General features: G+C 38.0%; 2 protein-coding genes across 2 annotated transcripts; one reads left to right on the top strand and one right to left on the bottom strand.

The window, feature by feature from the left end:
- Positions 1-2414: 2414 nt before the first annotated feature.
- CCDC107 (coiled-coil domain containing 107) lies at positions 2415-10034 on the bottom strand. Its single transcript, XM_051643874.1, has 6 exons — positions 9804-10034; positions 6798-7003; positions 5576-5642; positions 4269-4359; positions 3677-3786; positions 2415-3090 (listed from the first exon to the last, which is right to left on the bottom strand). Exons 1-6 carry the CDS (start codon positions 9976-9978, stop codon positions 2816-2818), a joined length of 924 nt encoding a protein of 307 aa, XP_051499834.1. The 5' UTR covers positions 9979-10034; the 3' UTR covers positions 2415-2815.
- Positions 10035-10192: 158 nt separating this feature from the next.
- Positions 10193-20667, top strand: LOC127388321 (glioma pathogenesis-related protein 1-like). Its single transcript, XM_051627697.1, has 6 exons — positions 10193-10363; positions 11841-12086; positions 14542-14645; positions 18863-18948; positions 20360-20386; positions 20474-20667. Exons 1-6 carry the CDS (start codon positions 10193-10195, stop codon positions 20626-20628), a joined length of 789 nt encoding a protein of 262 aa, XP_051483657.1. The 3' UTR covers positions 20629-20667.
- The last annotated feature ends 2486 nt before the right edge of the window (positions 20668-23153 follow it).

Raw genomic sequence — 23153 nt, 5'->3', positions numbered from 1 at the left:
CACAACAAGCCCACGCAATGCCACAGGCGCGGGGAGGAGTGGCTGGAAAGCTGCCTGGTGACAAAGAACTCGCGGGTATTGGCTGGCAGCCGGCTGAGCCTGAGCCAGCAGTGTGCCCAGGCGGCCAGGAGGGCCAGCGGCAGCCTGGCTGGGGCCAGCAACCGTGTGGCCAGCGGGAACGGCAAAGGGGTTGTTTCCCTGTCCTCGGTACTGGTGGGGCTGCAACCCGGGACTGTGTTTGGTTCTAGGCCTTTCAGAAGGACATCGAGGTACTGGAGCAAGTCCAGAGAAGAGCAATGAAGCTGGTGAAGAGTCTAGAGCACAGCTCTTAGGAGGACCAGCCAAGTGAGCTGGGCTTGTTTAGTCTGGAGAAAACGAGGCTCAGGGGAGACCTTAGTGCTCTCTACAACTCCATGAAAGGAGGTTGCCGTGAGGTGGGTGTCAGTCTCTTCTCCCAAGTAACAAGTGATAGGACAAGAGGAAATGGCCTCAGGGTGTGCCAGGGGAGGTTTAGATTGGAAATTAGGATAAATTTCTTCACCAAAATGGTTGTTAGGCATTGGAACAGGCTGCCCAGTAGTTAAGTAAGTCATCATCCCCTGGAGGTGTTTAGAAGACCTGTAGATGTTGTGTGGTGGTCAAGCAGTGGACTTGGCAGTGCTAGGTTAATGGCTGGACTTGATCTTGAACATCTTTTCCAGCCCAAACAATTTTATTATTCTGATTCTACTCCAGGTGCAGCTGCACACCTGAACATCCCTCCCTGTGCTCACCTGCAAGCCTGTCACCAGAATGGTCAGGGCTGCTCCCCAGGCTGGCTGGACACGGCAGCTGCTACCCGGCCCCTGCAGACAGCTGACAGCAAAGCTGGGCACAGCCATTACCTGTGCTGGTCACTGGGGCTTTGCACAGGTTTGTGTTGTCAACTAATCCATGCAGCTGACATCAGAGACTTAGAAATAGCAGCAAAAGGGCTCACGGTGAATGCTTGTAGCCGCGGGTAAGCAATACAGCAGTTACCCTAAAGTAGCTCAAAGCCATGTGGACAAAGGCTTCAAGCAGCAGGAGCACCCAGAGACTAGTCAACAGGAAAGCTACAGCACTGGTGATTCAAATGCTACCTAAGGCAGCAAAATCCTGTGGGTAAGGTCACCGGCAACAGCAGCTGTGCCTGGAAGGCAGCAACATGAACCTGCAGCCACACCAGCCCTCAGCAGGTCTTGCAACAGAGCCACAAACAGCAACTGCCATGGCAGCACAGCATATTTGGTTGGTATTCCTGCATCCTCTCTGATCAAATGCTTTGAAATTAGTTTCAGATCACTTTAATTAACCTTATTAGTCATCTCAGAGTATAGCCTCTATGCAATTACATTTTTTTTTAAGCATTTCCAGTTGTCCCAAATTATCAGACTTAAGTAAGTTATTTTTAATTATCAGATCATGTCCAAGTACCAGTTCAGATTCATCTATTCTGGCTTGGGGAAAAAGCTGTCACTTCTTGAGAAACCCTCGCTTTTTGGCCAATCAGTTTTCCAAAGTCAGGCAAAATCTCACCTATTGCAAAACTACTAGTACACTGACACTAAGGATGTCTTTCTGGATGCTGCTACTTCCAAGCCTGCGTGATGCATTTTTAGAACCGAAGACACACCGTATTTCTATACAAAAATGAAGAATTAATTCCGTTTCAGGGACACTGAAATAGTTTTGGTCCCTTTTACTATAGTGCATTTAATCCATAAAAATAAATCCATGTGTTAAGAGTAACACGTTATTGCAGAATAAAGATGGCTGTTCAGGTATTATAGCTAGTCTGCTTAAAAGCTAGGCGATTATAAAACAGGAAAATAAACTGCTGTGTACTGTCAAAACTACCTCTAATGTAATTCCTGTCATTAAAGGGTGGCAGTTCCTTAGGCATGTGTATTAAGTGAACAAAAATTAGTAGAAAATAAATGTATGGACAAAAATTATTCTGGCATAGGAAAAAAAGGCTTTTCTTAGCACTGACTTTAAAAAGCTACTATCAAGCTGTCATAATGTTTTGAAAAAAGAACAGCCCCCCAGCTCTTCAATGATACACAGCAATACATCTGTTAATACTGATGTAAGAATAAGTGTATTACAATTAATCTAGAGGCAAGATCCCATTATGTTAAATATGAATCAGGAATATAGTACTAAAGGATATCACAGCTGCTGAGTTTAACCCGTGACAGGTGGGGAATAAGTTAAGTGATCCAGTGTAATGCATTAAGGTTTAAATTGACATACAAAATTATACATTCTTCCTCTGTGGGTGAATTTCTCTCTTCTCCAAATAAAGAAACTGGACTATGAATGCATCTCTGAGACTTAACCCAAACTGCTTCTCATTCCCCCTCTACAGAAGTGTTCCACAAAGAACTAAATCGATCACTGCATGCTCTTTTAATGAACTCAACAAAGTCACACTTCAAATGGCACTATGCTTACTAGTTACAAAACATGTATGAAACACCTTAATAGTCTTAATTAAAAGATATTCTAATATTTTAGTGAAACATCAGATATAATTACAGTGCATTATATACAGAGTACAGAAATATTTTTATAGGAAAAAATAAATAGGAAGAAAATATGTAAACATCCTGAGTGAAATTCTGCTGCCACAAGAGTCAGTTACAGAACCATCATAGATAGAAGCAAGGGCAGTATTTCACCCCTCTTTTTAAAGCATATAGCAGTGCACATAACCTCATTCAACAGTTTAAAGTGCATACAACATTATGAAAAAAATCATAAGGTTTTGAAAGCTTTACATATGCAGATTTCATTCATATCTACTACGTCTCCTCAATCCTGTCTCTTCTGATTCATTGGCATCTTTGGTTATAATTTCTTGGTCTTCTACAACATCTGGCTCAAACTGATGCATTTCACATTCACCACATAACTCATCCTCCTCTATTTTGTAATCATTATCAACATCCTCAAGCAAAACTTTGTTACTGTCATCTTCTCTGTCATCCATTTCTTTCTCTTGAGAATGTTCAGCAAATGACTGAATGAGATCTTCAAGTTTCTCATTACAAATGTGGCTGGCATCTTACAATTCACAAAAAAAAAAAAAAAAAAAAAAAAAGGTTACATTACTAGAGAGGCTCCAAACTGCAGGGTCATTTTAGAAGAAAAATATTTATATTTTATTTGTTTCCTCTCTTTCTTAACTAATGCAAATTTCTAGTGAACCATTCAAGATTTCTCTTGGACTACTATGCACTCCTTGGAAGAATCCAGCTGAAACTAATACGCAATTTGCTGTTTAGTGTATCATGCAAGCATTACCCACAGCCTCAGAGGTCTGTGTCTGGGAATACTCAGACTTAAGTTAGTCCAAGACTAACAGACTGCTCAGGAACTTATATTCAGGAAGCTTGTCTTAAAAAAGGAGATTGTGACTGTGTGGTCTTAGTTCAATGTCTTTTAGCACCTGTTCTTAAAAACAAATTATGATGTATCAAAAATGTAAGGTTAGATACACCTCAAACAGGAAGAATGGTTTTCCTCCAGAATAAAATTAATTCCACACATACTATCTAAGATGCAGGAGCTGAGCATTTTATACTAACATCTGTTTATTCTTGCAAAATATAAACTACTGAATTACCAGTCTTGCTGGAAATCAAAGTACCTTTCATTTTGTTTTCCGATTTATCTAATCCACTTTCTTTCATCAGTCGTCTAATTGATTGGAGCTGTGTCATTATTTCATCTTTCTGCTCACAAGCTAAAGCATTAACACTAGAAAAAAGGACAGATGTCAGCAGCTGAAAGATTACCTGGGAAGTGAGTGCTTGATAATAACGTACAAGATTGTAGTATTTTGCCTTCTAATTATATGAAAAGGAAAAAAATACTTTCTGCTACCAGATATGTAATTCCAATTAGGACTTTCAAATGCTACTTAGCTTAAGCATTTTTTCAGTATTAGTCTCCTCAGTCAATATTGAGGTTTAATTTGTTAAGCAACAGAAATGTGATCCTAAGTCTGAGCTTTTGCAGGCATGTTTGGTAAACAGGAGACAGGAGATGTCTGTATAAAAGATCACAAATTGCAGAAAAGGTGTTACCTGCAAAAGGGCTACATAAACAGTAATTAAAGAAGGTTCCTAAACATTGTTCTCTACCTACATATAAGGAACATTTTAAGAGCTCTTCATTAACGTATTTGAGAAATTCAATTTATGGAAAACACTTAACTGAGAGGGGTTAGAAACACTCACCAGTTTGACAGCGGATCCAACTGAGTCAATAAAGAATTTAACATTTTCTCTGTTTGTGCTAGATGCTGCTCCAGTTCTAAAAGCTGATGCTCTACAAAAGTAAAAAAAAAAAAAAAGGGAAGCAGGGAAAGGAGAGGGCAGAAAAGAGAGAACACTGTAAGAAGTGTACTTACAATACCAAAAGGTTATTATTTTATAATTTTAGTTAGGCAGATTAGAAAACAGGAAGGTTTTTTTCTATATAAAATACTGGAATATGAAAAGGGAGTGGTAGGTTAAGAATGGAATCCTTACTATGTGTGACTTAAAAGTCGTTCTTATACAATGAGTTGTCTCCAAGAGTGCCCAAACAGAGGGACGCACTGGTAGAAACTGAGCAAGAATGTGGCCCTTGCCTTCCCAGCCTTAAAAATGATGCAGTTCCAAGACTTTCTGAGATAAAAGCAGTGTGTTTATACTTAATATACTGTCACAAATTTTCCCACTCACACCTCCCAAATACATTCAACACAATGAACTAGAGTTGAGAGGAGTAACTCCTCCTAAAATGCTATTAAACTTTGAAGAAAGAGGAACACGACATGCAAGGATGGTGAGGAGGTAGTGCAGCAAATCATTGCAGAACCTGATTACAGATCTGGTGTACAGACACCAAGAGGCTGACAGTTATTTAATTAAATAAGAATGTGTCTATACAAGGGGGAAAAAAATAGGAAACAGCTTAACTTTAATGTGACATAGCTTTTTCTCCAAAGAAAAGCCTGCTTCTTGGCACATGCAGAATAGACTGAATCAGTCAGTCAGGAGTACTCTGTACCATTAAGATAATGTTTTTGACAGGTCTCTAATTTGACCCAGAAATTCAGCAGTCTCTATAATTGTTTAACCATACTGTTTCACTATCAATACAGCTCAATTCTAAAGCAGTTCGTCATATTCTTTTTAAATACCTTATTAATTCTAAAGAGTATTACAACCTACTTAAACATTCTGTTGTACTACTCTAATGAAGAAAGCTGAATAGGTCTTCAGTGAGAGAACCATCAGACATTAAAAGGCAGAGAACCATACTATATTACTGTAGCTGTTTCAAATAATATTACCATGTGGAGTTTTTCAACAAACCTCTAACAAGTGTTTCAAATGTACAGAATAAAAAAGTGTTTTTTTGTAGGTTCCTAACTGCACATAAGTAACTTAAAAGATTGTTCTCATTTCACTAGACTGCATCAACAAAAATCTGTAGCTTGTTCCTGCATTAAATACACATTTCTGGTAAACACAAGCATTTTGAATGGGCATCTTACCTGTTTCCTTTGCCTTGTCTTCTGTACTTTTTTCCTTTTTAGAGAGACTTTCTTCATGTGACTTCATCTATAATAAATACAATTGTGTTCAAAGACTACATCACTATTTGTATATTAAAAGTCAAAATGCATTCAGAAATTTACTGAAATTAAATAGCAACCACAAAAATGTGCTCCATTAATTAATTTTTTTTCTGCCATGCCTCCTTCTTATATTAAACTGACACTTCCAATTTTAAGTTCCAATGTAACTGACAAAAGTTGTAACAGAAAGCAGTTGCTATTTCAACTCTAATTTTCAATAAATAACAGAAGAAACTTTCCACGTTACCAGACCCAGTCTCCTACCATTAACTAGAAGGTAAAACTTATTTCTTAAAAGTAATAAAAATACTACTAGAAAAATATTTACATTTCAGTCCCACAAGCACAAGTGTAAAGATCTGTAACACCCAAAGTACTGGTTTTATGATATTTAAATCGTATTTATAACCTAATTAGATTTATTTTTAAAACCAAACTGCTCAGCCGCTGTGTTCATCATGCTACGCTGTTGTATTTTTCTCACATCAGAGATGATATGAAACTGACTACAGAAATGAAGATGCTGTCTCTGGTCCTGTTCAGTTTGGGTTTTTTAAAAATAAAGGCAGGCTACAACATTCCGTATACACTCTCAGAATCAACCAAATCCAACTTACTATGTGTTCTCCTCTCTGGTGGAGAAAATGGTAGAAAAGCTATCACATTTCCTGGATAAAAGCCTATGCTGCAGCTGCATGACCAAATGAGAAGTCCAAATAAAAGGTCTAGACTATTCACTATTCCATCTGTTAATCTAAGACTGTTACTCTGCAGGAGATGTTCATTTCCTTCCCATCTCATTGTGAAGAATGAAAACGAAGTGAAATACTGATGAGGCTTACAGCCTCAGGTAACAGCACTGTTTAGATTCTCATATTCTTACTTGAGATCGAGGTAGGGGATGAGTGTAAGATCCTCCCTTCTTTAAGTGTCTAAGAAGCGACAAGTCAGAAGCCTTAATAAAGAAGAATCAGATATGCTATAATTTTAACTTTGGAGCTCACATTCAAAGTCAAACCAAGCAAGAAATCACTTCTGAACAACCATATACATGGGCTCAGAACTGGGAAAAAATAAAGCCTAACCAGTGACATTTCCCCTCTAATTTCAATAATTTAATGTTTTTCTTACTTCTTACCTTAAGAAATTTGTATGCTGCAAACACACCCACTCCAAGAGCATACAAGGGCATGAGGGTGAATGCTAACTCTCTACCATTTCCTCTTGTTCTCTCACTCTTAATCTCTTTTTCCATTGCATTTTTCATCTGCTGAAAAGTCTGGTAAGTATTGCTATCAGAATTTCCTGGATTCAGGTGAACTTGATGAACTGTCTGAGGACTACCTTAAAAAATTGAGAGAAAGAATACAAAGTTAAAAAGGAAATCAAGAATCCAATTAGTTTCACAACTGGAATTAAATGGTTTTCTTCTTGTATGATCTCTTTGTTCATCATTCTTTTAAGATGGTGTGGTCAGTTCTGCATGCAAATAGTCATAAAAAAAAAAATTAAAAACCACTCTTTCATGAACAGAATGAAAGCTAAATGTAGGTAGCACACTCTCAAACTAAGTTTCTGTGTTTCTTTAAGATACAACTTTCTTCCTTCACAGAAACACTGTCAAATCTACAGCCAACCACAGAAAGGCAGATGTAACAAGAAACAACTGAAATCTTGAAATTAAAGCATACTCAAGAAAAACTACTGATAATGTGAGAAAAGTTACAAATTAGTATTATTTCCTCTGTAACAAAGAAAGAAGTAGAAAATTAACTGTTTAGTCCCAGGAGAAAAAAAAAAAAAAGTTTGGTTGAAATACGCATTATGAATTAAAATTGCCACTTTCATTATTTTGACAGTAAATTCAGTATTCTGTGGATATTCCCACAGGCTTAGAAGTGCTGTACCACTGCAGATCAAGTATTTAGCAGGAAAAGATTACACAACAGCAAAAAGAGACATCCTAGAAGTCTGAAGTACTTTTGCATATAATTTGCCTGCCAGAACAGGGAGCAGATTAAAGAACAGCCAGTGTCATTGCTTGACTTACAAATTAGGTTATTTGGTAGTTAAATCTGGGGTTCATGGGATGTGCACAGAGAAACAGTGCTACCAGCTAAAGAATGCCAATGCCTGCAGAGACAGACAACAGGTGATGGGGTAGGGGGTGTGAAGCTTTACACTGATGTCTCAACCAACTGCCTAGACTTAAACTTTCAAATACCTTGAACATTTAGTTTGTTATCATATCAGAAATTAGCATAGGAAAAACAAGGTTCACATTCTATAAAAACTCCCTAACAAAACACCATTTTGCAAGTAACTTGTCACTTAGTACTGAAACAGTGGCATTTTCAAAATGTACAGTAACATAACTTGAGTAAGAGACAGTCAAAATCAGGTTTCACTCCCAGCGAAACAACTGTGTGGCTACAGCTTCTTTCAGCTACCTGAGAAAAAGGAATCTAATTCTGCTGAGAGGGTACTTTGCAATAAGAAATCTCAAACAGTGTTTCAGAATTTAAAATGAGTAAGCCAGAAGTTTTTCAGACTTCCAGGTATGACCCTGACTGTAGTGATGTTTACTATCAGCTCTGTAGTCAAGTCTTGCCAGACATTACTGACAGTTCTGCATGTAACTGGTTTGCAACACCTGCATTTGGAGTAGACCTCTTATCTGTATGTTTGCTCACAGAAATTGAAACAAAACTGGACAGTTAAACAAAAAATTAAACATCCTAGCTGAAACAGGCAGATCTCAAGCTACTTTAACCATTTAATGCGGTTCAGGCAGACATTCTCCTTTCAGCACAAGCAGGTTTAGACTTATTAAAACAGCACTAACTAATCTGGAAATCGTTCTTACCTCACATATAGTTTTCCTTGTTTCAGAATGTTTCCCACAGATTACTAGTCTTAAATTTGCACTCACTGTTTTTTCCTTACTTTTAGTTCTATTTGAGCTTATTTTAAGTAAGAAGATTTACTAATGGTACAGATGAAAATATTTCCCTGGGTCATCCAAATAAGACTGTGGCCAGGTGATGTAATTCTGTCCGTAACAGAGTCCAATGTCCTGCACCAAGTTTATCACAGAGAAGGACTAGTAAAGTGAGGGACACCTGGCCAAACCGGAGAAAAGAAACCAGACAGGTTAGAACAGCAGATCTGCCTGAAATTTATTTTACAGTGCTGGTCCAATAAATCAGTAGAACCAGAGGCATGTGAAATGCTGGTTTTTAAAGGTATGATTTCAAACACTTTCTTGGTCTTAGAAATGTACTCCTGAGGAAAAGCACAGACATAATTTGGAAGAATACAGCAACAATCTATATGTTAGTTTACAATGCCTTGGAATGCACCATCACTGAATCACAGAGCAACTTCAAGAAAGCAGGCTTTTTGCTATTTTACAAAACAGAAGTGGACCTTTGGACCTTGAGCTAAATCCTCAGCTGATGTACACTGGTGTAGCTTCACATACATTCACACCACTCAAACTTTAACAAACAGTAAGCTCTCCAGCGCATTCAGTGTTCTAAACAAGCATCTTGGACTCTTTCCAAAACACTACCTGACAAATCTCATAAAATTCTTCACTAATGTTTACTAACTTGAACACTTGGCTTCCCCCTTGCAACTCTAACATTCCCAGTACTTTTTCTCCTCTCTCTGACACCTCACAGCCACTCACTCATCTGTGAGTAACTAACTTAATGGCTGGACTTAAAGGCCTTTTCCAAACAAAACGTTTCTATGATTCTAACTTTGCCCCTGCAGTCTGTACCCTAAGGCTAAGATACGCCTTCAGAAACAGGGTGTTCCCTGCACTGAAAACCGATTTTCTTAATACGACACACACAAAAATCGAAACAATCATGAACCAGAAAAGCAGAGCACAAAAGACGAGAGGCAGCGAATTAAGAGGGAGCTCAGAACACACGCGCCAGCTCGGAGCCGCCCGCCCAGGCCTCCCCCTCCCTCACAGGCCATGTAAACACCCGGCGCCCCACGCCAGAGGAGCCGAGCCGAGGCACAGCCCCATTCCTGGGGCTCCCCTCCAGCGCGGCTAGGCAGGGCCCGGCTCCCAGCAGCTCCCGCACAGAACGGCGGCGCGGCCCCGGGCACCGCCACGGCCCCTCACCTCTGCGGTGCTGACGGGGATCGTAATGGCCGGGGATGGCCTTGCCGCCCCGCGGAGACCGGCCAGCCCGCCTGTCTCCTCCTCCCCCGCCTCCGAGCATCCTGGGCATGACGACGAAGACGCAGAGCACCAGCACCACCGAGACCACCACCTGCTGCAGCACCGACAGCGCCATGGCCGCCGCTGCGGGACCGGGAGCCGCCGCCCGGCGCCGAGGAGCGGCGCCCCCCCCTCCGGGCGGCACAGCGCCCCCTGGCGGGCTCCGGGCGCGGCGCCGCGGCGGGCGGTTTCTGGCGGGGAAGGTTCTGGAAGGCGCCGAGGGAGGGCGGGGGCGGCGGCCGAGGCCGCTCAGGCAGGGCCCCGCCAGCGACGTCCCGAAAGCTGAGGCCATGAGGGTGTGGGCGGTCGTGCTGGCCTTGTGGCCAGTGCTGGGGCCTGCAGCTGCACTGTCGCCCGCCTTACCAAGCATCACGGATAAGACCTTCATCGAGGACTGTGTGCGAATCCACAACGACCTCCGTACCAAAGTCCAGCCACCTGCCAGCAACATGCACTACATGGTAGGGACAGAAGGATTCTAGAGCCCCAGGAGGGGTGATGGGACAGTGGGCCAGGGGTCTCTCAGTGATCCATGGGCGACAAGAATGGCATTTCTGGTTTGTGTTCAAATATCATGTTTATTGGAAAAGAAAGTCTGTTGAGAGTTGAGTCGGTTGTAGACAGGTGAGAACAGAAAAAAACAGTCATGCAGTAATAGGACGTAGTGGCACCAGCCAGCTGAAGATGTGTACATTTCACCTCAAGGAGTTCCTTCTTAAGCAGGATCACTCCTCCAGCAGTAGAACTGATCCAAAAGAGTTAGGCTTTCCATTGAAAGTGGGGATACAAACTGGAATAGCAGGGGTGAAGGGGGTTTCTGGTGCCAAGGAAGAATCTTTGCTTGCCATAACCAAATAAAATTGCTCTCGAAAATTTTTGCTGGGAAGCGTTAAACAAAACCGAAGAAGATACTGAAAAAGTGGATGTTTAAGCCTCCAGAAGAGGAAAATTTTGTGAGCAATGAGCAGCTAAAGGATGAGTATCTTGGTACTTGGTATGAGTAGCTTGGGAGCATGTGCATACTTGGGTACTGATGGCAAGGAATGGCATTTGCTTGGATGGGTTTGAAGCCAGAATGGCAGATAAGGGGATATAACCTTGGAAGTGAGGAAGCTTTCCTACTCAAGAGTAGGAAAACATGGGGGAAATACTAATAAAGCTATATGTGTAGAAATACGCTTAGAAAAAACTGAAGGCCTTAGAAAACATTACTGGCAGCCAGTGGATAAGATCTGCATTGACACTGAAATAAACAAACAGCAATAAAGGTAGTAACACCCACGATCTTTTATTTAAGACATAAAACTAATTACACAAAAAACTTGCTGAAAAACAGTCATGACTGGAAGACAAATACCAAAGATCACTCATGTTCAGGAATCAGAAGTTGTGTTTTACTGGCCAAACACTGGCATGTTTATCTCATGAAGCCATCTTTGTAAAATACTCTGATGTGTAGGATGAGTAAGATCTGTTTCCAGAGGCTCTCTTAAAAATACTTTTAAGTATTTATGCATCAGAATCTATAGTTGCTGTGCATTTTTACTTTGAATTATTTTAATGTACCTAATAGATAAAGAAATCCTTAATAACCTGTTCAACAACCTGTTTATGTTCAATTAACGTGACAGTAATTTCTAACCTGAAAATAAAAGTACATTTCAAACATTTCTTCAGTTGCTAGCAAGTGCCATTACAAAGTTAATTTTCCACAATGAAGGGAGGAAAGAGAATTTATCTCATGAAATCAGTTAATATTTTTGTACTGTAACAGGAAAATAATAAAACACAAGTACTTGCTTAAATAAGGAAAAGCATTTATTTTGGAACGGCAAGATATTATATATATCCGTACTTTATTGCCAGCCTGGTTTTATCTGATTAAGATTTAGTTGTAACTTAATATTGCACAACTATTTCACCTTTCATGTTTTGCAGACTTGGGATGCAGCATTGGCAAGGACTGCCAGGGCATGGTCAAAGAGATGCCTTTTTAAACATAACATATACTTAGGAGAGATTCATCAGTGCCATCCTAATTTCACATCTATTGGAGAGAATATCTGGACTGGGGGTTATCAAATATTCACTGTTGATAGTGCCATTAAGTCCTGGTATAATGAGGTTAAATTCTATACTTATGCAGACCAGAAGTGTACCAAGGTTTGTGGTCATTACACTCAGGTAAGAGTTACCTTTGGTAAAATGTCCTGTATAGTGCCTGCCAGATGAATCAGTAGGGGCTGTAAATAATACAGAGTTGTATATATGTAGTGAATGACAGTTTACTGTGTTTTGTAATCCCAAGCAGTAGCTGTACTGACAGTTCACTTCTTGCTGCACTAGTTCACTTCTTTGTCTTGTGTAATTTTGCATAACAATAATCCATTCTTCTTGTCCACAATACTGGCCTCTCTTGAGAGCCTCACTCCTCATTTAATTATATCAGTACTACACAAATTTTATTAAAAAAATTATTTCAGATTCTCTAGCTGTAGAGACACACAGTTCTGAATTCTGTAAGTTTGGAGATGCTGTTCAAAGTAATCACAGTAATTGCAGAATGCCTGGGGTATTCCTTCTTAGTAGTGTTAACTGAAGAGAAAATCCAGCTGAAGTAAATCTTGTAAAAGTCTTGTAAAAAAAGAAGGGAAAAAAAGAGCATCAGCAACAAAAGAGGCAGTTTATGATATATTTCTGATTCCTCAGTGGTAATTCTGACAAACTTAGTTCTGCTGAGAAAGTAAAGCTTTTCATTGAACACTTAATATTTTAAACTTACTTATTTATTCTTGTGTTTAAAAAATAAGCTTTGCAGTATAATTAGTTTAATCTATGAGCAAACACATAATATTTCACTGATTTAAAACAGACAATAATTTTAATGTGAAGTAGATCTTATCTAATAAAATAACTCTCAATTTCTTACCTTAGTATTCAAAGATGCTTAGACTGCTTTCTGTGCAAATTGCAGATGAAAATAGTGAGCAGTATGCTTACAGTGAAACTGTTAACAGGACACAGCAGTAGCTGCAAGGTTCTTTTTGAGTAGACTTATGATTGTGAAATGAAAATAATTCAAGTTGCCAGAATAATTTCTGTTTGGGGTTTTTTTGCACCTCTTTTTATGACTTTTCTTTCTCATTTCCCCTCAATTGTTAATTCTTGTTCGCTGGTCCTGGTTCTTCCTGTAACAAACTCAAAAGCAAGGCTGAAGGATTTAAGTTTTGCAGTTTCTTGAGCGCTAAATCTTTAGAAGATTAGAACTAGGCAATAACTTAGGAAAGTTGTGTTTATTGTTTTGTTTTTTTTTCCTCTGGCACAATAAAAAATGCTAAGTAGCAAGTAACTTCTAGCATTTTACAATTTGCTGTTCAACCTTGCTGTCTACATAGAATTCCGGAAGTTTTTGCACATTTCTCTTCAAGCAATGTTCACTTCTAAACTTTTTTCCCCTGATTAATATCATATGCTCCTTCCTTAGGTAATCATAGTTAAATTGTATCAAACTGTTTATACATTTCAGGTGGAATTCCAAAGGAAACTAATCACTGGAAAAAACAAGTACACTACATGGGTTAAACACCAATGAACATGTGAAAGTACAAATGTCATCAAAATTGATAATCAAAAAAACATCATGGTCTTGAAGGCTGAGACACAAAATTGAAAATGGGTAAAATTTACAAATCATAAATATATAGGCTGTATCTGGTAAGAGAATCACAACAGAGAAATTTCAAAATAGTGGAAATCTCAAAAAAAAAAAAAAGTGAAGCTGTTTCATAAAGGCCCCTGAAATGCTTAGTCCTTAATCCGGGATTCAGGGAACACCAGATTAAACATTAAGATCCTTTCTGAAGAAAGGTTATGTCTCCTGAACATAACTACTTTTTGCAGTTATAATTGAAGAGACAAAACTTTTGGGGGATGTTCAAATCAGTTTGTCGGTCTAAGGCTTGTACTTTTCATATTGGGGAGATATTGAGAGTGTCTTTAACTTTTCCAGAAATTGAATGTATAATCATCCAGATGTTCTAGGTATACACATAAACAGCTTTACCTGATTCAGTACAGTTCAGTCAGTCATATGCAGAAAATATAGGAAGACTCTCAAAAAAAAAACCAGATGATACTCAAACTGTTAGGTGATGGCAAACCATCTTCTCTGAAGTCTGGCGGATAACATGGATGAATCTGAAAATGTGCAGTGCTAGAGCATTCCAACTCTAAGTTTACAGTAGTAATCAGCCAGGCCACTTCCAGCACAAAGGGGAAGCTCCTCTTGCAGGCCTGAGTTACAAATGTTGAAATTAAAGGGGCTGTTGGGTAGTTGCCACTAATTTCCCTTTTGTTCCTTGGAATTTACCCCATGATGATAAAGTCAGCAACTTACTGAAATTGTTCTGTAGAAGATTCTGGGAACTTTCAATTTATTTTGAAGGGTGAATATCTAGAAGGTAATCTTAAAATACTCACCTACCATCAAGGTTTTTAAATTAATAAACACGTAAGATTTTTATAAAATGAAAATAATATGTGGGCTCGCTGAAAATACTGGAAATTTTCTAGGTATTAATTAGACTTGGTAACTGTGGAGTGTAGTTTTTAATTTATTTTAACATTGTGGGGTTTTTAGGTTGTTTGGGACAATTCCTATAAAGTTGGCTGTGCTGTTACTTTTTGTAAGGCAGTTGGAGGAGCACGAAATGTAGCACATTTTGTTTGCAACTATGCACCAAGGTAAGTTACTGGTTTACATTTTTAAAAAAATAAAATTAAAACAATTGTAATGACATTTAGCTGTAAGTAAATTGGCTTCATTACTTATTGTTAGTCTTGTAAATGCAATCAGAGAAAACAGTGATTGTCTAATTCAGTTATTGAGAGGAGCCATGAGCGTTAGACTCTACTTGCTTAGCTTTTTAATCTGTTAACTTTACTGATAAATCTCATTCTGTGCCAATCTTAAGTAAACAAATCCCAAACTTAGCTCTTCGTTTTTCATATGAAACATCTGAGAAAGTAGCCACAGGCAACTGTTGTAAAAGCTGGAATTAACTCTGGCAGTTTAGTACATTTTTAAAATGCACTTTAGCTTTCTACACTGTATTTTTTTTATTATTTAGAAATTGTAGAAATGATAGCAAGTTGTTAGATCAGTTTCTGTCAGTTTTCCTTTCTATGTAACTAAGTAAAATAAAATTACATTATTATTCCTTGCCCATTTTAATAGCTGTGTTCATACCAAATGTTCTTTAAGCATTAGCAAACAGTAAATGATCAATGCAAGAAAAAGAGAACTACAACATGTGATTTCCCTCTCAAATTGATATTCTGAAAAAAACATGCTTGCCAGCCAGTTCTGTTTCTTAAGCAGGAGGAATTTGAAAACACAGAGGCAGATAGTTGTAAAACAATATATTTTGTCTCATAGTGATGCACAGTCTGTAATCAAGCACATGCATATACAGTCTGATTGTCATTTTTGAAACAGATACAGCTTGTGACCTTGCTTGACAATTCTTTTTTTCTTTTTCTTCTAGCAAACCTGGCCACTATTGGGGTGTTCAGTTATCCTGAACTAAAAATTTCATTCACCTCTGTCCATCTCTTTCCTTGTACCCTGAAACTGAACTTGTACTTGAATTGTTATTTTGAAACTTTCTAGGGTATGGAACTTCATTGTTCTCTTTTTGAAATGTGAATTGAAATATTTCCAGTTGCCAATTTAGTATAATGACTAACAGTAATTAAAGCCTTGTCACTTAAGTCTTTTCTAACTGTAAAACCATACCATGTTGGTTTGCTGTGCTGTTCTGCACACCCTGAAGAATTGATAGCTAAGCTGAGTAGCTGCCTAAGACAAAGTCTGACGTGCCATTGTTCTTCTGTCCCCTGCTTGATACCACAGGCACTGATCTTTATGTCACCACAGAAGCAGGTGGAGTTAGAACAGACAGACCATCTTCTAACAGTCTTTTCCTTTCCTAAACTGTCTGGAAAAATAGGTAAACCTTTACCTTGCTCCCCATCATCACCACACTCCAGATACTGGAACAGTCTTTTCCAACTTGACATTCATTACTTCTTGAGGTTTGCACTGTTAGTGCTCAGTTACCCTGCTAGATAGCAGTTTCTTTTCTGAGTTGAGGATGCAGCAATTTAAGGACCACCTTGCCAAAATTACTTTATTCAGTGTAGCAGTTTTACAGTGTAATCCTTCTGTAGAACCTTTTTGAAGGTCTGTTGCTGAGACCATCCATGTCCGGGGTGCCCAGAGAATCCTTCCATCCTTCCCCCTGTTTAAAGAGATGTGTACACTACTTTGGAACATGACCTGTCCTGTCACCATTCTCATACCCAAAGTTAGCTGCAATTTCCTTGCTACCAGACTGTTCTTCTCATCTCTTCTACCTGCCTTCCTCTTCATCTATTACGTCAAAGAAACCTTTGGCTGTAAGAGAAGCCTCAAGATGGTACTTAGTATTCTGTTTGAAGGGTAGCAGAGTCTTAGAAATGCCACTGAAAGGCTGAGAGAGAATGCTCTCTCAACTTCACTTGGTGCCTCTCAGTTCTTTTATTGTAAGAAAAAAACTACAATTTGTGATACTTCTGTGCTTTTGGGAATACAGATAACATTACCATTTCGTTATTGTACCTTTCCATGAGTATGACCTTCCAGATCTCCACTAACTCTTTAGGAAGATAGGTGACATCCAGTCCCCAATAGGTGGCCATATCTGCTATTTTTAGGACTCAGTTTCTACTGAAGAAGCTGTAGGAGTTAGAATATGAAAGAACCGTGGTGTCTAGTCAGTAAAGTGGTAAGTGAAAATTACTGCAGGTAAATAAGAGGTGATACATGGGGAAAAAGGCAATCACCTGTGAAATGATGGAAAATACCAGCTCAGTACTCACCAGCTGTCATGAAAATGAAATGAAATGTAGTAATGTTTAATTAAATTATGTGTTTACTCTCAAAGTGTGAAACATAAAACACACTAATATAACTTTTTGTGGAGATAGCCTTTTAGTTTCTGTGGCCTAAATCAGCAAGACAATTTAGATTAAAGCTTATATATTTTATTCCATGTTAGCAGTGTAGTCTTCAGGAGCGACATGAAGTTCCTTGTGTGAGTGACTCCGTTTCTCCCTCCAGAAGTTAACTTATGCCTTTTCTTCCCATTCCTTAAGCCGTTTCAATGAGGCACCACTCTGCAACCTAGGTGTTAAGCAATCTGTAATTAGAATAGATAAGGAGATAGATTTACTTACTTGTAATAAAAAGATAAGGTCTCTCAGAGAAAAAAGGCAAGGCCTTTCATCTCTCTGGATCTGTGGCTGAGTTCTAGGAGTCCTCTCAATGAGGATTTCACAGTGGATAATGAACTGTGTGAAGTAATACTGTAATTACCGCTTACAGTGGAAGCCTTTGATACCAAGAAAGACTTGCTGAATAGTAGCTCAGCCAACATCTGTAGCTTCTTTGTATTGCATTCTTGCAACTGAGACATGCTCAGTCACCAAGTGAGTCTGCTTTCACAACCTTATGGGGCATTGTACTCTTGCCAGAGCTTCTATAAGCAATGCTTTGTTCTTCAGTCTTTCTTGTTCAGGATTCGGAGAGCCTTTTTGAGGTATCCATGTAAACTATTTGTTTGGAAACACTCATGCTGTGAATGTATATATGGAAAATCACCTAAAAGATATGTTCCTTAACCTGTAACTTTCTATTTTTGAGATATTTATATCTACATATATGTATTAACAACTCTCTTTCCTGTTCTTTTCTGACAAGTTCAAAACTTAGGTTCAATTCTTGGGATCAAAAGATCCCCATTCAATTTTGTTACTGCCTGAACTGCAAGTCAGGGCATGTGGTTGCAATATGCCAGTGCAGATACGGCTGGGATAAACTCGGGGCTTTGGTATACCTGTGGGCAAATATATAAAAAAAGACATTTTGAAGAAGAATAGCAAGTAAGTTGCAGGTAATCTTTTGGGGTGTTCTTCTCCCTCCATCTTGTACAACAATATTAATACCAACCCTTACATCTATATGTCTGGTGGGTAGCTCTTGTTGATAAATACAGATTATATAAAGGATGTAAATACAGAATTAGAATCCTGAAAAAAATTATCACAGGTTGCAGTGCAAATTTGAAGAGTGCCCTCTATGGAGGTGAGTTGAGTGACCAACAAACCCAACTCTAATAGCCAACAGACCCTTGAGAGAACTAAATCTGCCCCTGTCCCAGGATTAGACTGTGAAACAGAACTTTGCTTCATCTTTTTGAAAGTATGCAGCATAGACTGGATAATGTGTTTCCCATTACCTACTAGTAATAGGCAGGCAGGATGATGGTAACTGCACTATCATTTTCAGCAGTTACATGTATAAGAAGCCTTTTGGAGAATGTGCAGTGGTGAGTACTGCGGGGTGATCTTTATATTTAAACACTTCGACTCCACTTGGATGAGGCACTTAAGTGTGAAAAAATCCCACTGTCTTCACTATAACTGCATACTGTCTCTTAGACATTTACGTTGTGTGGAATGAAGGTCTTGGTTCTCAAGGAAAGTAGGTCACAAGATATCTTTTTTTGCTAAATAGTTTATGTTAAGCTTTTGGGGAGTGTGTCAGCATTAATATTTTCCACTCCAAAATCCTCATTTTTCCTCAGTTAAAACCAAGCTCCATCCAGAACATTGTTTTAGTAGTTCATATCCTAATCTAAAATTTTAATAAAAACCTTGAGTATTTTCCCATAAGAAAAATAATAGCTTTTTAAGATTCTTTTCTTTCACAGGGACAGAACAATTAAAAAGAAGGAAGATTATTCCGACATTTTTAATGAATTGTCAATAATTTATTGTATTTTCAGTATATTTCAACAAATTATTTAATATATTTAACAAATAATTTAAAATTATTTATGAAACTTTCTCCTTTGTAGTGGTAATTACCCAAGAAAACCATATGTAGAAGGAAGATCATGCAGTAATTGTGGAAAAGGGGACACCTGTGAAAATAAATTGTGTAGTAAGTAAAAGCAAATATATAATTCCATATATAAAAGAAAATAATACAGCCACCTACTGTATAAGCCTGCTTTGTTGCAAGCTTTGTTTTATTCCTTGATGATTCACAAGTAATTTAAAACTATTTTAAAGACAATTTACATTCAGGAGACAAATAGATGGTTCTCACTTTACTGAATCTGGGCCTCAGTGATCATTATGGAGTCTTCATTTGATTATAGACAACTGTGATTTGTTACTGTAGTGCAATTTATCATTGTTTCTGTTGTAGTCCAATATTCTAGTGACCTCATTAATTATGCCAAAAAACCCAGCATCTAGCTACATACTTATCAAAGTAACATTTAGCAGCACTTCTTGAGTAGTCTCATAAGCCTTCACTCACACACTCTGTAAGCAGTCACGGTAACTGTAAGAAGGTCGTTCTGGGTCTGTAATTCATGCTAGAGTTATAAAAAGAAGTTATTCACAGAGGCACATCATCTTTCTCATCTGGTTGTGTCTGTGGCAAAAGGGACTGCACACTGATTTAATTCTGTAGCTAAGAAGTATTTTCACCATGGCAAATAGGGTTCCTGCCTTAAACGGAATGATTCTTTTAACTCTGTTCTTGTCAAGGAAATTATTTAGTGTCATCAATTGCTAAGTATGCATCATGTTTTGATGGAGTGAAACATCAAGAGGCAGGATGACACATCTCTTCAGAAAGCTCTAAACCTTACAACTTCCACCTACTGGAAAGTCACAAGCTGGAAGTTTCCTATGGCTAAAGTTAGGACATAAGTTTTTAAGTTTAATTTAATAAACCAAGAGTAAGACTTGTGGTTTCTGCTCAACAGTTAGTTTTTCTGCTCAACAGTTAGTTAGTATGTTTACTCTGCTAGTATAGCTTTAAAAACATTCAGCAATCCTGTATGTGTTAACTTACAGTTTGCAGACAACTCTGAAAAACAGATACAAGGAATACCAGGTTGTACTTGATTCCAAGATTATGCCCTACTTAAAAAACAGTCTGTCTCCCATTTTCATCCATAAAATTGTATTTGATAGTATTTACTAGCTTGTGTATATTCAGAATATTAAACACTATTTATTATTTTGAGAAAGACAAAGGAGAAAGGGTTCAAAATGAAAATAAAGGGGCTGTATAATATGGCCTTCTTCCCCATCCATGTAATTGTTACAAATTATAATAATGTAATGGACACATTAATATTCTGAAGTATTTTTCTTAGTTTTTATCAAAACATTTTAGCATTTGTTTTATTTGCAAGTTTTATCAAAGTGAATTTTCAAGAGTTTTTCAAATTCTATTGACTGTAAGTCTGATGTTTGTTTTAGATGGGTAGTAAAGATTTCAGGAGAGAGAAATAATGGCTGCCTGGTAAAACTCTCTTTTTTCTCTTTTCCAGGAAATCAAGAACGTGATAAAATAATCTGTACGTATTACAATTTTATACTGCTACTTACATTCCTCGATTACTTTAAATGCATGTACTCCAAATAAATCTTACTCTTATTTCTAGATTATTCAAGATGGTACCCACCTTGGGACTTCATGATTGTATGTGATGAGGCTTGTCTTGCTCTTGTAGCTTTGAGAATATTGCTGATGCTTCTTGCTTTTGTAGCTGTTTGTTTTTTCAAGAAACGCTTCACAAGCATGCATATGTCCACCTGACTGGATTTGAAATACATTCAATCTTCTGAAGATTCGTGCTGATGTATTAAGCAAAAAAAGTTGTACTGACAGTACTTTAAAGACAACTTTATTTGACAGTAATTTTGTTGCTATTATTTTATGCTCCTTAGAGAAAGATAACATGCCAAGAATAGTGAAATTGCATGTGAGTAAAACCTATTTTGGGAAAATAATAAGCTTGTATTGGGTAAGGTTTGGAGCCTTTTTTTAAATACCAAATTTTCCAAAACCATGACATACTCTAATCCTGTATTTCAAGGAGAAAAGTATGTGTCAATTAAACAATACTTCTAATTCACACTAAACCAATAGATGAAATCACAATTGCTTAATATAGATGCCTAGAGAAAGCTAGCACCATAGTATGTACTAAATCCTGTTTCCTGGAGACACAGAATGTTCTGAATAAAATGTATAAAGTAAGGTGTTAAAGAAAAATGGTACTTCAGAAGTCTTGATGTTTGTTAAGTTAGTACAACTTGGTATTTATTGCTGCTCATTCAAAATGTGAAACTTTAGATGTATTATTAAGTATTTTGTTCCTCTAAACATTGTGCATAATTTTAATATTTTTTATTCCTTGTTTTAATGTGTACTGTTACTTACACATAGCATATTTCCTGTTTTGTGAGTGTTCTGAAGCTTTAATAATAAATTCTTTGTTTTATCCTGAACCTTCTCAGTTCACACATACTTAACACATATTTTACAGCAAGTCTTTTTAATAATAAGCTTTACAGTGAAGTCTTTCAATAATAAGCTTTGATTTCACTTTCTCCAAACTACAGATGACATTTACACAAGAATCTGAAGGTTTTTTTCTTACCAGTATAGCAAACTAGATTTTTTCCTGATTCTGTTAGTCTTTTCTAGTGAATGCTAATATGACTGTATGAAAGTTCATAATTATTAGGTAATGTTTCACCATTATTGTAAAATAATCAAATAACCCCACAAATTCTGCTATTTATGTTCAGAAATCAAATTAAGCTCCTGTGGGTTCGACTTTAGGAAAAAAAGCATTAATATTGAATTGCTGTAAGGTACTGCTTTTTTACAAACAAAAACACCATTTACATTCAGTTATTAAAACATAAGTTTTTCTACTTGGAGCTGTGAGATAACTAGGAAGAAATTTGTATCTAACACAGTAATTCCTGTCCCTGAGAATAACTGCCCTTCTTGTCGTTTAGTAACTTGATTGCAGTTAGGACAATCAGAGTGTGCCTTGGAGAAAAGGCAAAGCTGAGAAAGATCTCTGCAGTCTCCCAAGGCTTCAGAAAAATCATAGCTCCTACTGGCCATATTTATGCCAAGCTAATAGTAGGCCTTTCATCTGAGACATATTGTTTTTCCTGATCATAGCAGTGTGGAATTTTCAGCACTGAATGATGTGCAGATGGTGATGCCATCAGGTCCTATTTCAATAAATTAAGTATTTTTCCATCCATGAAAATATTTTCGCATTCTGCTTTCCTGAGCTTATCTGTCCTTAGTTCTGGTTTTTGTCATGGCCACACAAAATACTTACAGTTTGTCCCATTTCCCAATTAGTTGTCTTTGGGAGGAAGTCTAGGTATAGCTGAAAAGATGGTTCATTCTAAGATCCCCTTTTTAAAAACAGCATAGCTGTGGGCTGTAATGGCTTGGTGTACCTTCTCTCAAGAGATTCTTAAGTATTATTCCATAATATTCCAGTAGTCTTCTATCAATTCTTGAACTTCCACATTTTCATGCTGCTGCCATGCACCAACCATTTCTGGTGTTACCCTGTGAAAACAGGCTTATGATGCACAGCAGAAAAGCTGCCTCATTTTTCAAAAGCCTTAAATTTAAACAGGAAGTAAAGAATGCGACACATCATAGTAATTTAAGTCCAAGAATTTGAAAGCATGTATGAAGGGCAAGGAAGATAACCAGACATCCTCTATAGGTAGGCAAATCCTTGTACTCTGTAACAAGCTTATGTTGTATCTGTTGTTGAGATCATGCAAAATCCTTTGTCCTGCACAACCCACTGAAACTTTAGCTTCATTGAGGAATCACAGAATGATTGAGGTTGGAAGGAACCTCTGGAGGTCTCTGGTCCAAACCCCCTGCTTAAGCAGAGCCACCTAGACCTGGTTGTACAAGACCATGTCCAGCCAGCTTCTGAATTTCTCCAAGGATGGAGACTCCACAGCCTCCCTGGGCCATCTGTGGTTGGTTACCCTTGTGGTAAATAAGTGTTTCCTGATGTTCAGAGGGAACTTCCCTTGCTCCTGTTTGTGCCCAGTGCTGCTTGTCCTGTCACTGGCCACCACTGGATGAGCCTGGTTCTGCCTTCTGTACACTCTCCTTTCAGGTATATATAAAGTTCAGGAGGCTGCTGTCTTCCACAGCATTATCACTGCATAAACATCTTCCCTTCACAATCTGTCACCAGAGGGAGGAGCCGGCCTTTCACACTTCCCTTATCTTTCAGTTGAGGGGAGGGAGTGAAACAGGCTGTCCTTGAATGTCAA

This window comes from Apus apus, chromosome 1, assembly GCF_020740795.1.
Source record: "Apus apus isolate bApuApu2 chromosome 1, bApuApu2.pri.cur, whole genome shotgun sequence".
Classification (NCBI taxonomy): Eukaryota; Metazoa; Chordata; class Aves; order Apodiformes; family Apodidae; genus Apus; species Apus apus.
This window is presented reverse-complemented; position numbering and strand designations above follow the sequence as displayed.

Excerpts from the sequence above, each read along its gene's own strand:
- CCDC107 (XM_051643874.1), bottom strand. The coding sequence starts at position 9,978 with ATGGCGCTGTCGGTGCTGCAGCAGGTGGTGGTCTCGGTGGTGCTGGTG. Across the intron at positions 7,004-9,803 it reads TCCCCGTCAGCACCGCAGAG|GTAGTCCTCAGACAGTTCAT; the intron begins GTGAGGGGCCGT and ends CAATTTTTTAAG. Across the intron at positions 3,787-4,268 it reads TTGGATCCGCTGTCAAACTG|TGTTAATGCTTTAGCTTGTG; the intron begins GTGAGTGTTTCT and ends CCTTTTTTCTAG.
- LOC127388321 (XM_051627697.1), top strand. The coding sequence starts at position 10,193 with ATGAGGGTGTGGGCGGTCGTGCTGGCCTTGTGGCCAGTGCTGGGGCCT. Across the intron at positions 18,949-20,359 it reads CTGTGAAAATAAATTGTGTA|GAAATCAAGAACGTGATAAA; the intron begins GTAAGTAAAAGC and ends TCTCTTTTCCAG. Across the intron at positions 20,387-20,473 it reads AGAACGTGATAAAATAATCT|ATTATTCAAGATGGTACCCA; the intron begins GTACGTATTACA and ends TCTTATTTCTAG.